Source organism: Artibeus jamaicensis, unplaced genomic scaffold, assembly GCF_021234435.1.
Source record: "Artibeus jamaicensis isolate MK-2021 breed Jamaican fruit bat unplaced genomic scaffold, CSHL_Jam_final contig_264, whole genome shotgun sequence".
Classification (NCBI taxonomy): Eukaryota; Metazoa; Chordata; class Mammalia; order Chiroptera; family Phyllostomidae; genus Artibeus; species Artibeus jamaicensis.
This window is the reverse complement of record NW_026521576.1, coordinates 861092-879348: the sequence shown is the minus strand read 5'-3', so window position 1 is coordinate 879348 and position 18257 is coordinate 861092. Positions and strand designations below refer to the sequence as shown.

At 41.8% G+C, this 18257-nt stretch overlaps 1 protein-coding gene across 1 annotated transcript in view; it reads left to right on the top strand.

Moving 5' to 3' along the window:
* Positions 1 to 18257, top strand: part of SHC3 (SHC adaptor protein 3) — a 174504-nt gene that overhangs the window by 60812 nt on the left and 95435 nt on the right. Inside the window, exons 4-7 of the mRNA XM_037134042.2 lie at positions 3130 to 3193; positions 5546 to 5665; positions 8836 to 8889; positions 14131 to 14182. Coding sequence (XP_036989937.2) covers positions 3130 to 3193; positions 5546 to 5665; positions 8836 to 8889; positions 14131 to 14182 — 290 coding nt within the window. The remainder of the gene's footprint in view (positions 1 to 3129; positions 3194 to 5545; positions 5666 to 8835; positions 8890 to 14130; positions 14183 to 18257) is intronic.

The window sequence follows — 18257 nt, the reverse complement described above, 5'->3', positions numbered from 1 at the left end:
TCACATTTCTTTTTAAAACAAAAATAGACACCGTAAGTCTGATTAAAATGAAAATCACACACACATACTATCACATGAGCATTAGGCACAAGTTTATGCCAATGAGAATGGAGAGCATTTTTCTGAAAAGCAGTTTGATTTGCAAACCTCTTTGGGGATTCTAAAGGCTGGCTCACAAGGGGATCGTCAGGACTGTCCTGAGTCCGTGAGCTCTGAGAACTTTCTGAATTTCTTATGTTTGCACATTTTGAGGACAAAAAATTGAGTCTCTTACTCTGCCCTAACATGCTTTCATGCCTCTCTGTGAAAGGATTTGTTTGACAGAATGTGTTTATTATTTGCAGTGTATACTCCACACACCTATTTTTTAAAAAAAGATTTCATTTATTTATTTTTAGAGAGATGGGGAAAGGATGGAGAAAGAGAAGGGGAGAAACATCAATGTGTGGTTGCCTCTCACACACCCCCAACCAGGGACCTGGACCAGGCAGGTGCCCTGACTGGGAATCAAACTGGTGACCCTTTGGTTTACAGGCTGGTGCTCAATCCACTGAACCACACCAGCTAGGGCCACACTTCTATTCTTAATGCTCATTTGTTGTTTCTACCACCCTGTCCCATGCACATTAGCAGCAAGCCTGCTGCCCAAATTCTGTGCTGACTAGATTACACCTTGGACGGTATTTAACCTATATCATATATTAGACATTTAACATTTCTTTATGTAAAACTGTCATCCAAGACTCTTATCTTCCATGGCTGAGGATAAAAAAAGGAAATCTAATGTCTATTATGCATATTTAAGAAATGACATATGTGCTCTGGCTTGCGTGGCTCTGTGGATTGAGTGCTGGCCTGTGAAGCAAAGGGTTGCTTGTTTGATTCCCAGCCAGGGCACATGCCTGGGTTGTGGGCCAGGTACCCAGTAGGGGAAGCACCAAAGGCAACCACAGATTGATGTTTCTCACCCTCTGTTTCTCTTTCCTGTGCCCTCTCTCTAAAAATAAATAAATAAAATCTTTTGAAAAATAAATGAAATATGGTAGGCTTTCTACCATAAAATGTTTTTCTTGCCTGCTAGGACCATCAGAGAATTAGCTGCTTTGTTTAGCTAAATATGTCACTTAATATACCAAGTATAGTATAGAGATACATCAAACTTAAAAAAATTAAACATAAAACATAGATACTGGAGTTTATATAGTTAAGAGAGAAAACTTAACCTTCAATAAGAAATTTACTTTTAGGAAGTACTTTAAATGATCATTTGGATAGAACCATAGTAGGAATATTATAAAATAAATGACTGAGTACAAACTTTTATTCTGGGTCATTGCTGATTCATAGTCTACAGTTTTCATGGTACCTTGACTTTTATAATAGTATATCTTTCCCCACTCCCTACAATGAATTAAATGGTAAATGTGAAGCTTATCTTTATGGTCTCTTACCTTATTTAACAAGGTCAGATTTCTCTTAAAAGAAATGTATTGTGATGGTAATTATTTTTCTAGATAATAGAAAATAATTTCAAGACGGTTGTAGCTGAGAAAGCATGTGGAATGTTCCTAAGGACCCATTATATTCTTTATCACTCAGTGTGTCCCCAAACTACTGCTTGCTTATTTTTTCTGTGTTCTTTTACTGTTTTGTCCTTCCCCACGTGAGAGTTGAGAGGTTCACTTGGCCTCTTTCTGGGTCGCTGACTTTGGAACCACCTTTAGTAGATCTCCCATCATTTATCACTGAGGCTGAGTCACAAAGTTGAGTTCTATTTGTTCTCAAGTGGCTACTCTGGCCACATCCTCCTCACTGTAGGCCCCAGTCTTCGGCATGAGACTACAGTGTGCTTCTGTGTTCTTTCCTCTGTGCTTCTGTGTTCTTCTGTCCTGTATAGACCTGGGTCAGACCTTCTGCAGCCTCTCCTCCTGCAAGGCCCCTCAATACCTCAGACATGCATTACCTTCTTCAGGACTGTGATCAGCACACTGTAGCTGCTCAATAAATGCCTGCTTCATAGGGCTGACCCACATACAATCTCATGTCTGGCTCATTTGTATACTCCCTGAGTTCTGTTTTAAAACCATTTTGACTTTATGATATTTACTGACTATAGAAACTGTCATTAAACAAAAGCCTTTGAGGACAAAATTTTCCTAAAATAGAGTGTTTACTGATCTCTTTTCTAGCCATAAAAAGGATCATGTCCTGGGGCATGCAGTCTGAGCCACCAGCAGCAGAGTGAATGATGAGCACATCTGCCATCCTGGGATTCACGGGCTCTTTTATACAATGAGTGTGGAGAGAAAGATGAAAGATATTTTGAAAAAATTTACACTGACTACAGATAAAGGGGGGTGGAAAAAGGTGAAGTGGGGGTAATTCTAGGACAAGTGCAAAGAACTTCTCAATTGGTTGTGGGCAACATTTGGAAAGTTCCAGCATAATCAGGATGTGGTAGAGTCTGGTGGTTGGCTGTTCTTTCTAGATAAGAGCTGAAATAGACACCAAGGTTGAAATACAGTTTTAAACACATTCAGAAATGTGGGCAGTCTTTTGCTGGGTTTGGCTCTAGGCTGTTAACTGATTAACTTCTTACCTCTTTATCCTACCCTAGTGTCTGCCGAAATTTAATTTAGCACATCTCAGAATTTTTTTCTTGTCACTGGGAATGACACTCGAAGGACCACATTTTTCAAAATTACATTCTGATTCAGTTCAGAAGGCTCTTGATCAATAGCAGGACTTGATTAAGAGAAGCCATCACCTTGAACAGAACGTGCAGAGTACATTTCAGGGTACTAATTCTCTAAAATGGAATCTTAACCAAACATAAAAACAAAACATTGCTTTAGTTCTAAAGCAATGTGTGGCGTTGATACACACATAGTGCACATGAGTATGCAACTACCACAGAAAGAACTAGGGTACTGCAAGTCAGAGGTCAAGATGACCTGTTTGTGTTCTGCTTGGAGGAGAAATTGGGTGACTCCCTAGCTGGCAAGCCTATTTTCTATGCCAGAATACACAGGCAATCATGGCTCTTGCGGCACATGCACCTGTAGGGTCTTTGGGTTATTTAATCCTGATTGACATGATAAAATGAATCTCTCTTCCTGTCCTCTTAAGGGAAGCCATCAGCCGTGTTTGTGAAGCTGTTCCTGGCACCAAGGGAGCCTTCAGGAAGAGAAAGGTAGTGTCCTCACAGCTCCGTGTCTGTGTCTTCTCTACTTCTTCACTATGCTGTCACTATTTAGCATCTTTAATCATATGCAATTTTTCACATCTCTCTTTTCATGGCCTGTCTCTTGTCACTTTTTTTTTAACCTGGGGAGAACAAAAATCCATTCTTTAATTTAAAGTGGGTAATTTGCAGTGGCTCTTGTCACTTTTAAAAACAGAAAGAGCTTAGATTCCTTCTCTCTGCCAAGTGATTAACGAAGAGAGTTAGCTATTGCTGCCAACCCAAATTCGACACCCTGCTTACTCACTCTGGGCTTAAGTATAGGGACAATGATAACAGACTGGTAAAACAGGACTAGACAGTCTTCTAAGCCTTGGGAATCATTAATTTACTTCATTTGAACAACTCTCTGTGGCAGATATTCTCGGTGGTGTGCTGGTAAGTTTCGCAATGGTTTTTCAGGGGCGGGGAACTGAGAAGCACTAAATTCATAGTGTTTGCCAGTTTCTGTGTGTAAATACTTCTGCCATGGATAATTTCAGGCTCTAACATGACATCTATAAGTTGGAGTTGGAAAGAGATGTGCAGATATTATTATATGGTATCTCCACCACACATGTAACACAGGTACAATGGACATAAACAAACTGAACTGCATAGGTAATTGTTAATGTAGCAAAAATTAGGAAGTGATGGGTTTTGAGTAATTATTTAAAAATATATAGTTTATTTAATTATAAGTTTATATAAATTAATTTTTAATAGCAGCTGTTTTTAATGGCCAGTTCATAAAATTCCTAAACATTTAATAATCGTCTCTTATTAGCTAGCACAAGCAGCTCTAGAATGCCAGTGGGTATCCCTATTATACAGATATAAAAACTGAGGCACAGAGAGGAGAGCACATGGTGCAAGTAGGTGGTAGAGCCAAGCTCCAGCAGACCCCTTGGCACCAGGGGCTGTGTGTTAAATCCCTGTACTCATTCTTTTAATCTTGAGGTGTTTGGACCAGAAAGAAAAGAAAAACTGGATTAAGAGAAAGCTCATAAAAATTCTTCCCTTAAGTGTCTAGTAAATACATAACTAAATACCCACTATCAGAACTTTTCTATGCCTGGACTGAATGTGGGATAGTGTCTCTCTGAGTATTTTTGAATCTGTCCTGAGGCTGACATTTTGGGACAGGCTATATGCTTGCCTCTACTGTCTCAGGGCTGTGAATCGTTTCTGACCCACATCCTCATTTGTGAGCCAAAGGGCAATTGAGTTTCAGGCAGAGAACTTTGGGTGAAGGCTCATATGGGCTGGCCTGAGTTCCTGTCATCACACAGGGCACGTGGGGAACCAAGCATACCTCCAGAATCTTGAATATGGGAACTAGGAGGATGTAAGAGAACGGAGAAAGTTATACTCCTCTTTCATAGCCAGGTGGCACCCTACCAGCAAGTCTTGGGTTACTCTCTTGGTTCTCTGGGTGCAGGAGGTAGAAATGATGCTGACTTCTAGGCTCCACCCCAGGTATACTTGATCAGGGCCCAGGAAGCTCTGTCTTTGAGTAGCTCTGGTGGGAGACTCATAAACTGCCTGTCTGATTAAGAACTGGGGTTGATTGGCATATCAAAGGGGGTGTGTTTTAATCCAAACAGGATGGTTGGAGGGTTAGCATTGGACTGAGACAAGGGTTGGCAGCACCTATGCAGGGACCCAGGAAGGAGGTGCCTGGCTGGAGAATGCAGTCTGTTGGTCCCTGTGCCAAGCACATTTCTTATGGGTTGATGGATGTACCAGTTAGAGCCGAGCTCAGTCTATCCATTTTGTGCTGGCTCCAGAGCCACTGTATTCTAATTGGACTATCCAGGTAAGCTGTGGCCCAGAGAATGTGCTAGCCAAAGCATTCATATTCCATTTCTTCAGCAATGAGCTTTCTCATGACTCAAACGTTATTGTTCATAGCTCCTGAGCTGGAACGATTTAGTCTGGCCCTGACTGGTATGACTCTTGGTGGGATGAAGCTACATTCTGAATCTGCAAAGCTTCAGGCCCCAACCTGTGGCCCTTTTCCCAGGCTAGCGAGTCATGCCCCGAGATGCATGCCAGCATGAGCTAGCTGGGACACTGGCAGCTCTGCTTTTTTCTAATCTCAGTGTGTGCATAGTGGATGCTTTACAATTCCCATATTGCACATTCTAGAATGTTTATGTTAGTGTCAGATTCCCCACTCCCAGATTATTTGGAGCACAATTTTCATGTGCCTAATGAGGGTGGGAAGGAGGAGGCTTGGGGGCGTAGCAGATAGGAACAATGTAGAGGCCCCAACAGTGTGGCCTCCAAAAGTGAAAATAATGCTGCTTGATTTCACAGCCTCCAAGCAAAATGTTATCCAGCATCTTCGGCAAGAGCAACCTCCAGTTTTCGGGGATGAACATCTCCCTGACTATATCCACGGCCAGCCTGAACCTGAGGACGCCAGACTCAAAACAGGTCTGTAGGCTCTCAGGCACCCTACGCCACTCTGGGTCCCCACAGTGGGGTTTTCACAGGCTTCCCTCTTCCATCTTTCCTAGGGCCATGTGGAACACACTTGTGTAACACCTTTATGAGCCTGCAAAATTTGACTGGCTACTTCGGAGGGTCACCAACAGGATGATAGATGGAGTTGACTCTCTTTAATTCTTTTATAAATTACGATTTTTAGGATAATGTATGAAATCATTGATTAACTTACAATGTCAAAGTCTCCTCTTAATGTCCTTGCTCCTGTTTTGTTTTCTCTTATACCATATTCCATTGGTTCTACAGCACATTTTATTATCTTTGAAATGAATGGCATGTTGTGGTGATTGACAGTATTTTTTTTCTTAGTGGGTCACTATTTTTGAGCCTCTCAGATTTTATAGCTTCATAGGGTTCATATGGTATGGCAGGTCCATGGCTTCCTAGCATGGAAGGAGTTTGTTGCTGACATAGGCAGCACAGCAGGGATGTTTATTAAGGCTAATTCTGTTTGTTGGGTTTCTTTGAAGTATCTATCTTAGGTTTCTCTGGCTATTAGTTCCCTCAGCTAGAATAATGGTTATATGATATCATTATATGACCTATTTGGTCATTCTTTGGAAGACCTTATTCTCGAGGCTATCCCTTTTGACCTGATTCACAGCTTACCAAGGGAAAAATGCCTCATTCTCCAGGGACATTTATCAAAAAACAACTACAGACAATTGTTTAATACCATGGTTCAAGTGTATATGTGTATAGCTGCCTCGGAGACCAACAGGTGAAAATACTCAAACCATAAGTGTCTTCACCTGCTCTGCTCAACCTGGACCTTCATTGCTGGCAGTGTGAGCTAGAAATCAGATGTATCCATACTGTAAAAAGTGGGAAATCCAGAGACATATGGATAAACACTTCCTGACTGACAATGTGTCACCATACTGGGTACTACTCCATTCCTTTTTCCCCACTCAAGTATTGGATGATCTTTTGTCTTGTCTCATTGGCACTTCTAAGGGATGGGTTAACCTGTAATTTAAGTGGTGGATTAAGTAGCTTTAACAGGCTCAGCCTCTCTCTGGAGCTGCCCCAAGATGAGCACCTGTTATGGCTAGCAGAGATTGGTCCCCTCAGCTTTGCACTCATATGCACACACCCATTCTTATTCTATGTGGCTATTGCACCTTTTGTTTCTAGGAATCCTAAAACTCTGGTCCTCAATTCTGTGGCACCTTATCTCCTAATTTCCCTTTTACCTAATTCCCCACCTCAAAATAAAGAGAAGCAAACTCAAAAAGAGCAGAAAGAATTGTGCCACCTGGTTGGCCCTCTCTGTCCTGGGATGAAGCTGGCTGGGTGTGTCCAGTTGTCATTGTCCTGCTCTTGGAATAGGTGATGGGAGTGAGCCCTGGGGGTGCCATCTCATACATCATGAGCACAGTCTGAGGAAGGGAGCCAAAGCTCATAGCCCTCAGACTCTCCTGTCTGGCTGAACTGAGGGCCTGGCTGTGGCATGCTAAGAACAAGCCAAGTGGACATTCCTCTCCCAGTGCAGACAGCAGAAAGGCTGTGCCTGATCCCCTCTACAGAGGTCTCAAGAAGAAAGAGAGGAAACATCCTCAGGGCAAAGATGTGTGTTTTCAGTTAATCAGCTCTCCTTTTCAACTCTCTTAGCCAGAGGGATCACATACACACACAGTGATGGTTATGCATCATGTTGAGCCAATTTGTTTTCCATTTTCCTCCTAAATCTTAGTATCTACCTCGATTTCCAAAGTCTTAGTTTAGAGCTTCTCTGTAACCAATAGTTAAATAAGCAAAAAAGTAAATAAGGAAAACTTAATTTTAGAAGTCATAGTTTTTCCTCTTTTGGAGATTGCTATGTCCTCATTGCTCCCCCAGGAGCCCTCCACCCCTGACCTAGCAGCAGGACTCCTGAGAGCTGCAAAGGGCAATTGTTTGATCCATCTGGGCTTGGGCACAGGCTGCAGAGCTGTACTCATTGTTTTCAGTCATTTACAGTTGACCTTTGAACAACGCCAGGGCTGGAGGTGCTGTCCCTGCATGGTCAAGAATCTGTGTATAATTTTTGACACTCCCCCAAACATGACTACTATATGCTCAGGTTTTTCTGGATCCTGAATAGGTTTGCATGCTCCCCAAACTGAAGTAGACATTTAAAATATCTTATTTTATCTTACAATTCATTATAGTTTTGCTTTGGGCTTTACAGTAGCATGGATAGAAAAATCCCGTGGATGGTAGGATTACAGCTCTGTAAATTCTGACTGCCCACCAGTGAGGGCCTGAGGGGGTTGAGCAAAAATAAACCTGGTTATGTTGGGAGGGAGACAGGAGTACTGTCCCCACCCCCAGAAATTTACTTCAGTGTCATTACATTGTCTTTAAAAAGATAAAAGTGCTTGAAAGTCTTACGTAGCTTTTTAAATTTAGGTCAGTTTCTAATTTCCAGCATCTGCTAAATTCCTCTATGTCTTGCAGTTTATAATGCTAATGGAAATTTCCCAGTTAAAAATGAACTTGGAGTGTTCTCATTAGTTTTTAAATAGATACATTATAAGAGTGACTGATGGCACTGATTTTGATCTTGGATGTAGGCTTTCCAATTTATGAGCACATGACACAAATATGCTGAAGTGGGGGATGGCTACACTTCCATCCACTCCAGCTACGGGGTGTTCCCATATGTCTTTGGAAAGAGACACTACACAGATAAAATGTTTTGGTGGGTGGGTGAGACATTTTTCTTCTCAAAGAGGCATGATTGTTAAGACCCTCTGTATTGGGTCATAGCTCTGCCCATTTTAGCTGTAGTACTTTGAGCAAGCCATTTTGTCCCCCTGGGCCTCAGGCTCTGTGTCTGTGAAATGGGATTACAGCAGCTCCTACATCAAGGGGCTATTGTGGAGCTTAAATGAGCTCATTCTGGCAAAGCAGCTAGATGAGCAGCTGACATGCTGCGAAATTCAGTAAAGGTTATCTGTTGTTATTACTTTTATTGTTATTTTTATTGGGTAACAAACTTACTAATTTTTGAGAAACTTTGTTGATTCATATTGCCTGTGAAAAAACAGGAGGTTTTCCAAAACATGGGAAGGTAATAATGGCACATGTCGTTCTTGTTTTGGGCCTGGCAGATTATAGCGAATCACCACATGCAGTCCATCTCCTTCGCCTCTGGGGGGGACCCGGTAAGTGCCGTTGGCATTGTTTTCTCTTGATCTTGTTGGGATTTGATGAGAAGGGGCCCTGCTTCTAAGGTGTGTCTCTTAGGTTATGATCAAGAAAGCTTACTGTAATGCCAACTATTTCCCTCTCTTGATTTCATAAGCTTTTAAAATTATTTCATTAGCCAAGAGCTGTCAACAATCCTCAAAGCACTGGCTTTCTTAAAAGGTAATGAAAGAGCTTCCCAGAGTTTTCTAGTGTCTCCTGATTCTGTATGCCCTACTTTGTTCCTGTTTTTCTTTTGGATCTCCAATGGGGTCTTCTGTTTTTATATTTTACATCTACTTTAATGCTGTGAATTTACTTAGTCTGTTTTATTCATAAATATTTGAAATTGGAATTCTTTTCTGAAACTTAACACTGTAGTCTTTTAATGGTTTGTTTAGCCAACAGGGAAGGAGGTGCAGAGACAGAAAGAGATGGAACAGAATGAGAATGTTCTGTTCTTGCATCACTTATTTTATGAGGAAGGTGCAATAAGAAGGGAATTGGCTCCCCACATTTGGTCAGGAATGTGATGCTGTGATGTCAGTGTTCGTGTTCAGTGTCAGGAGAGCACACTCACTGCTGTTCACAGTGGGCAGTCCTGTCCTTTGAAAAAACCCAGGCAGGAAATCAGTCACAAGGATGGAGGAGCAGAAGACACCAGGGAGAAAACATATGCAGCTCTTCCCAGCATTGAAGGGGACAAAAGGACCCCCCCAAATGTTATCCTGTTATTTTTCATTGGTTTGGGTAAAGTTCTCACCAGTCCAGGGAAACATACAAAAATTATGACAACAGAGGGACTTTTTCTTGGAGATAAATTTACTAAATTTACTTAAAAAACTGTTCTATATCTTGGAAAGATGTCTTTTTGTTGTTAAATATTTTTTATAATGAAAGAATGTTGGCTTATAGTGGTATTTTTGTTATAATTTTTTTTTATATTATGTTGCCAAATTATCAGTAGGCAATGCTTAGATTGCAAATAAAAAATTACTGGTCGAAGTTCACCTAAGTAATTGGTGAACATATCACTCCTTATCCCAAGACAGGGACTGTGTCTATTTCTAGCCCAGGGGGGAAGTTTTCCCATGCCCATGTTTATCTTATACACTTTTCCTCCCAGGCTCCTTCTACGTGTGTAACCTGACTGTAGAACTGCTGTTGGCCCATAGAAAACTAAATCGAGGGAGCAATTTTCACTGCTGGCTTAGATCTGTACATTTCCAAAGGGCAGTGCAATCACAGCATAGATTGTTTTAGCTACAGGAGAACCAGCACCCCACCCTCCCCTCCCCAGCTGCTATAGTCCTCAGAGGGGCATGACCACACGCATTACCCCATGCATATCCCAGCGTCGCTGCTGCCCAGACAACTTGGCTGCAGGGAGAGGCCTGGGTGTCTCCTGGCCTAAGACACTTGAGCCAAGGGCACTGTCAAAAGAAAAAATTTGTCCACCTGCAGATGGTTCTTTGCCCTTAAACTTCTGCTAAATAGTCAAAGGATGATCAGACCACCATTTAACCATCTCACTTAATGGACTTTGGCTCTTTTTCATACTTAGGGTTTTGTTTTCAAAGTGCTTATGATAGTTTCTTCTTTTTCCCTTCCCTTATTCCCTTCCCTCCCTGTTCTTCCCCTCCCCCTTTCTTTCATTTTTCTAATCCTTTAATTTCTTATGTTTCACCATAAAGTGAAAGACCTCATTGAGTTGTATATTTGGAAAGTGGAAGTCTTCTGTAATCAAACCCATCATAGGTGCATTCTTGAGGATTATATCTAGACATACATGTACACCTATTCTGTGCCCACACTGCATCTACACACATTTCTGTACTTATGCTTTTACCTATTTCTGTATCTCCTCTAATTAACTTGCAGTGGCTATCTACTTGTTTTCCCAATGTGATGCTTGGGACAATAGTTTCCTAAATTTGGAGGGTGACCCGGTTTGAAAAATAAAAGGCAGAAACGTTGCACACCTGCATTGATGGCTCCTTTCAGGAACTTGTCTCAAGCTTCATCTTCATGATAATATCATGAGTGGAGATGCAGAGATCTAGCAAATGGGAAGCCAAATACATTGTTCTGCATTAAAATTATCTGGCTCTCTAAAATTATTCGGCACACAGGTCAGTGAACTATTTTCAATTTTCCCTATCACCTCCTCATTTAAAAGCAAAATCATTCAGAAACCCTTAAAGAAATTCATAACATTTTATATTCATTCTGATTTTTCTGACATAGAAAATGTCACTGTTAGAAGCCTGGTTACTTTCTACTTCCACTGTAAGCAATCCAAGTGCATATCACATTGTCCATGACTTCCAATAATAACTTGGTTTGTAATTATTATAGCTGGTGGGTGTTTTAAATCAAACCAACAATTCTAGGTTCTATTAATTGTTCTTCTGCCAAGTATATATCTACTAATTGCTCCATACCTCAGTTTACCACGTAAGAAAATAGTATTTTGAAATGTCAAATAAAATGGGTTTGGAAACAATGTTAATCTCTCCAAAAAAAAAAAGGGGCACACATTAATTATAATCTACTCTTATTTTCAGTGTTAAAAGACCACCAAAAGAATGCCAGAATAATGGTCAGGCTCAGTAAGTCTTGAAGAGTGAGAACAGAGATGAGTAAATACAGAATGAGCACCTAGTAGCCCTATCTTTGGAACTTCATTTTCTCAGCGTGTGATGTCAAGAACAATTTTTTGAACAACAATGCATTGCCCCAGTGTGACAAAAGAAAGTAACATTGGCATCAGAAGAGCTAAGTCCTGGTTTGACCATTGACCATCAGAGGGACAGGAACATATCACATCTTCTGAGCAGAGTTTCTTGGATTGGAATAAAAACTTAAAAAGAATTTTGTTTTGTATCCCACATGTTGACTCAAATTAATTTTGTTACCCAAATATGCACAAAAATAAAATATAGACACCTATATTATACTTTTTATTGAACTAATCCCAATCAAACTTGGAAGTTTATCAATAAACACAGTAAAGCCAATAGTGTTGAAGGTAACATTAATTTATTCTGATGGATAATTTTGCTGAAATGAAACCTCTACTCTCAGTACGACACTAGCACTGGCCACCATGGTGTGTTCAGAATCTTTTGAGGTCAGCGTCTCTCATGAGTGCCAGATGACTCATTTCTCCCACTAATTTCTTCTATTCAAGCAAACACTTAGCTGTACATCATTGTGTATAAATGCGACATTAATTTGCTTCAAGTGGGGTCAAGGCATGTAGTCTTTTCTGAGTAGATGACACTTATCTTCTGTCTAACTTTTTAAAAACCTGGTACCGATAATATTGGAAATCTAACTAAAAATCTTGGCACTGAAACTGTGTGCAGAACACAATAAAATGGTGGTCATTCAGATGATCCTGAATATTCTTGTATTAATTTTTAAGATTATCATGGAAATGAAAATATAAAATTAAAAGGAAATTCTGGTGACATTTCAAATGCTGGGGAATATACCAGCCCAACCCTAGGTTCCATGGACCTCAGTTTGAGAAACACTAGCACTACCTAAGAAAACTTTTGACATTAACATCTCCTGAATACAGGATGAGGGTCTCTGATTACAAGCTACAGTTCTTATTTTTGCCAATAGCTTCAGAGTCTTACCCAAATTTTCATTGATGGAAATGACTGGAAGCCAAGGTGGATGGGTTTGAATGTCTTCTACTTCCTTTCCCAGGTTATTCTCTAAATCTACTAATAGACAGTGGCTGAGTGAGAAGAGCAAACAGATTAGCTGGTCTGCACACAGGGAAGTAACCCTGGAGTAGCGGGCCGTTATGTGAAGATTGCTGGAGTAGCTCTCCTTCTCCTGCTCAGTCTGACTGTGTCATTGGGAGCTCTAGAGGCAGTGATGTACAGAAAGTGCCTTCATCCCCCTTTGCCCAGCAGTGTGTGTTCCATGACCATTGTACACCTACTCACACATTCTTACCCTCCTCCCCTCTCTCATTGGAGGGTATTCTGGGAGCTCTGTAGAGAGAGTAGGTGTCATCTGCCCATAGGACCTAACAATGAAGAACTGTTGACAGAGAATCTTTCTGGTGCTAAAAACATGGAAGCTAATCAATAACCTAGCAGCCCTTTGAAGCAATAACATTTGGAAACTATCTGCAATGATGGGATAGACCTTTCCCAGTTGCCCAGCACCCCACTTGGGACTTTTTCGAATGTTGAAAACATTGACTTTGCAGAGAACTAATTTCTGCTTTCTCACATCAAGAGAATTTTCAGTTCCTTCAACTGTCTAGAGACAAATCCATGTGGTTACCTTGGCCTGCTTCTGAGGCTGTGGTGTCCTCTATGCCCTGATTAGATGAGGAGGAGGCAAGAAGACTCATGTTTCATGTGCAGGGATGAGACTTTCAAATTGAGCCCATATTTCTGAAACACCTAAAAGTGTTAAAATTACTACTTGTATCCAAGAAGAAAGGAAACGTTGCATGTCATCAACCCAAGATGGAGTGTTTGCAACCCATCTTTGAACATCCACTGCTCAGTTTTTTCTAGACCAGTGGTTTTCAAAGCGGCCCTGCAGACAGCAGCATCACCTGGGAACTTGTCAAAAGTTCACGTTTTGTGGCCTCACCTCAGACCCATAGAATGGGAAGTGGGACTTAGTTTTTATTTAAAGCCCTGCAGGGGATTCTGACACCAGCTCAGGTTTGAGGACCACTGTCAGTTCCAGAGCTAACAGAAATGGTTCTCAGCCTTGGTTCACATGGGAATCATCAAGGAGCTTTCAAACATCCCTGATTCCCAGACCTCACATCCATATCAAGTAAATCAGATAACCTGGGGGGTGGGACTCAGTGTTTTTAAAGCTCCTCAGTGATCCAACTTGCTGCTCTTTTTTGTTTTGAAGAGAACAGGTGCCCTTCACATTCTTGCTGCTCAAAGTGTGGACTGGGGAAGCAGCAGCACTGCTGTGTGCAAGTTGGCTGTGGGAGAAGAGCTCAGGGCCCAGCCCCAGCACACCTCCACCTGCCCCATCCCAGTCAGAATCTGCATTTCACAAGATCCCTGGTGATTTCTGCCCTCAGTATAGTTTGAGAAATGTTGCCTCATGGGCTTGCTATTGGGCAGCATTTCATTCCTGAACTAGTTTGTGCACTATCTGTCTCTCACTTGTGATTAGTGAACATGTTTTTTTTTTTTTTTTTTTTTTTTGGACAGGACACAACAGACTATGTTGCATATGTAGCTAAGGACCCTGTTAATCGCAGAGGTAAGCAATGCTTGACCCTTGTAATCTTTTACTCGAATACAGTCAGGCTTGACATTGGATGTTAATACAGATGTCTCTCTCAGCTTAGCCCCTTTCACCAAAATGAGCCATGTCTCATTGATCATCATCACTAAGGTTTGCCAGCAATTAAGTGTGACAGCACACCTGGCTGGGTCTGTGAGTGCCAAATGCATACCAGCTACTGCTTGGTGCACCTGCCTTGCTCAGTGCAACTCCCACTCATACTCTGAAAGTAGCTCTGTTACACACAGAAAACTACAAATCATCTGGCCTCTTGATGGGCTATATAGCTCCTGTGTGCCTACTGCTGACTAAGTCTCCCTGAGAAGCTTTACCCTGCACTGCACAACCCTGAAGGCCAGTGTTCAAGCTTAGGTGTTGTCTCCTTATATCCCTCAAAGCCACGTAGAATGGGTGGGGGGTTTGAGGTATTCGAATAGTTTCCATCCTCATGGACCCTTTACTCCTAGACTCTTCCTGCATACCACCACCCCATTTTAAAAATAACTTACAAAACCAAAATTCCACTCACTAGATGCTAAAAAGCCTAGGTGGGTGGCCTAAGGGTATGCTGCCTTTGAACACCCAGCAGTCACTGGCATACCACACAACTGCAATTCAGAACTCATTGACTAATATCACCAGTGGGGTTTCAAACAATAGAAAACAACACTCCCATCTACTACCTACTGGTTCTTCTACTCTTCCCACCTTTCACCCCAGATACAAACTGTTAAGTTTTTATAGTTTGAAGAACTTTTAAAATTTATATACTTACATATATATTTTCTTCTTTTTAAATTTCAATACAAATGAAATATTAGCATTATATTTTGTCTCCCCTCACCTCCACATTGGACATTTTTGACAGCCTAGAGAGATCAGGTTACATGATCTATAATGTGGCTTTACTGAGATCTGGCCTTCAGGTCCACAGACCCTCTGGGGCCCCTTATGTTCTACCCCACAATATTATGTGCCCCCTAAAGAGGCATTTGTAGAGAAACAGTGTTAGATTATTGATGCATCAATGGAACTAGCAAATCACTGTGCAGATTGGCTGTAAAAATTTGCATTCTCATGTAAGTGTGTGAAGGTGATTTTCCATCGGAACCTTTTCTAGCCATGGTTTGTAAGCCATGCTTTGGTGGGGATGCCTTTTCTTTCTTGGAGATGAAGATAAGATCTTACAAAGAATATTAGTGTTATTTTCCTCCAAGTGTGCTGTAGCTCCCCTCCAAGCTGTCACTGCTGTGTCTGGGGGGTGGGGGACTTCTTTGATGAGGTGTTCTAATGGAGATAATGTACTATAATTGTCACATCATCACTCCTAAACCAGAGGTGGGATAATCACAAAGTTTTTAGAGTGGATGGGAAGGGGTCATGGTGGTCTTGATGAGTTGAGGACTGTCCCTAACACCCCTTGCCAACACGCTGTAGTCCACCACTTCTTGAACATGAAACAACTTTTATGTAATATCTGCAGATAATTAGTACTTATCTTGGGTGAGAAGATAGGCTATGATGGATCAACACAAGCTCATTATTCCAGTTAGAGACTGTATTATTAGTTTGCTGGGGCTATTGTACAAACACCACAAACTAGGCACCTTAAAACAACAGAAATCATTGTCTCGTTGTTCTGGAGGCCAGAAATCTGAGGTCAGATTTGTGGTCAGATTTGCCAATCTGAGGTTGGCAGCAGGGCCACATTTACTCTAAAGTCTATAAAGGAGAATCCTTCCTGCTTCTTCCAGCTTCTGATTATGTGCATCCTGGGCTTATAGGTACATCATTGCAGTCTTTAATCTTTGCGTGGCTTTGTGCTCTGTGTGTACCTCTGTCTTCATTCAAACATTGTTTAAGACACCAGTTACGCTGGATTAGACCCTCCAAATCAGCCTGACTTCACTTTTACTAGTTATTCTACAATCCCATTTCCAAATATGGTCACATTCTGATGTAAGGCTGAAACATATTTTTTGTTAGGGACAGAATTTAACCCATTAAGAGATGCCAACTCCTTCAATCATCCCAAGATCCCACCAAGTTAGGAGAGGGGGTAGGTGGAAGACTGTGCCTCTCTAGGCACAGAATTCTCCCAGTTTCAGCCCAGGTTAACAGTTGTTGTTGAAGTTGTTTCTCTATTTTTGTTTGTTCCAAATTAACTTTAAGCAATCCTAGATATTTTGGACATCTGTAATGGCTTCTAGGTCAGTGGTTCTCAACATGAACTATACCAGGGGTCCTCAGCCTTTGGGCTTAAGAACAGTACTGGTCCAGGCCTGATAGGAACCTGGCCACACAGCAGGCAGTGAGCTTGGACATAATGTGCTTAATCATCCTGAAACTATCCTCCCCTCCTCCTCTCCTTGGTTCATGGAAAAATTGTCTTCCATGAACCTGGTCCCCAGTGCCCAAAAGTTTAAGGACTGCTGAACTACACTTCAGTTAGGGGAGCTTTTAAAAATTTCAGTGCTCAGTCCTCGGAGAGTATGGCCCAGGCACATGTAATTTTTAAAAGCTCTGCTGGTGATCCCCGCTTACAGCCACAGCTGGGAAATAAGTATCCAAGCCTGAGGAGTTCAGTCCAATGCAGTCTGACTTAGAGCCATGGAAGTGTAGAGGCTGCTGTCTTGCTTTGAGCCATGACCAGGAGTACCTTTACCCACAGTGCCTTTTCAAACTCATGGAAATCAGAATTCACTGCACATACGCTGTAATTGCCACAGTGCAGTGCTGCTTTGGCATGCTTTGGCATGTGCTGCTACTGTAAGACAAATGCTGATGTTGGCACTGGTGCTGGTGCTCTGGGGATGCCACTGGCACAGGGACCCTTTGAGACTTTTTGGGTGATGTACACTCCTGCCTTCCAATTATCCATCCCCTGCAACAAACTACTCAAACCTTAGTGGTTTCTGATACAATTAAGTGTCAGGAATCCAGGCAGTGCTCAGTTGGCCAATTTTTGGTTCCATGTGCCACCAATGGGGGTCACTGGGTGGCTTTTGGCTGCCCTGGTCTAGAGGGCCCAAGTTTACTTCATTGTCACACCTCACACCTTGGTAAGGGTGACTGGAAGGCCAAGCCATGAGGATCCTTCTCCCTTTCCTAGGAATCCGAGGGCCCCCTCTATCAGGGCATTAAAACCTCTCACATGGTACTTCTGGGCTCCATAATAACAAGTGGCAGGTTCTAGCACTCTGGAAGGCCAAGGACAGCTTCACTTCTTCCATAGTGTACTGTTGAAGCAGTGACAGTCTGCTCAGATTCAAGGGAGAGGAATCAGACCCACTCTCCAATGGGAATTTGCAGCCTTTCCTGATGCACCATAGCTCTGTTCTCCCCACACAGGCAGTGTATGTAGGGAGGGGAGTCACAGTTCCAGCCATGAACCTTCTCTCAGAGCATGGTTTGCATCATCTCGTGTGTCCGCCCCACAATTATCCTCTTCTAGTAAGGAGCTGGTGGAAGGGCTTCCCCCAGCTGCTTATGTTCTTCTTTCTCCCCTGGCCCAGGAAGTGAGTTTAATTAAGTAAGAATGGAATCTGCCATACAGAAGTCAAATTAGCGAGAAAATCTGGGAATAAATGTTATTCTTTGGGCTCTTAAATATCTAATGCCTCATGCAGTTGATGTGCTGGGCTGTTTCCTTGGATGCAGGCACAGCTGCTCATGATGCGCAGGTGTCAAGACACATCTGGGTCCTGAAAAGTCTTGTCAAAATCCTACAGATGTGAATGAAATTTTCTCACTGTTATCATTTGTCTTTTCCATAATGACTCCTGCCTGTACATTTTTGCCTGTTTATAGGTATTTACAGTGAGAATATATATTTATCTTTTTCGGTATAGGAATCCATGATGTATATAGTTAATCTGGTGGGAGGGCAAAAGATCTCTGACTCAAGTCATTAAGTTGTATGGAAGCTTCTAACAACATTTTGAGAAGATAAGAGACACAAATGAATGAATTTTCATGAGGTTGGCACATTATAGTCAAAGGGCAGGGCCAATAGACCTGACAGGCAATTATTGATATATGAAAGATAAAA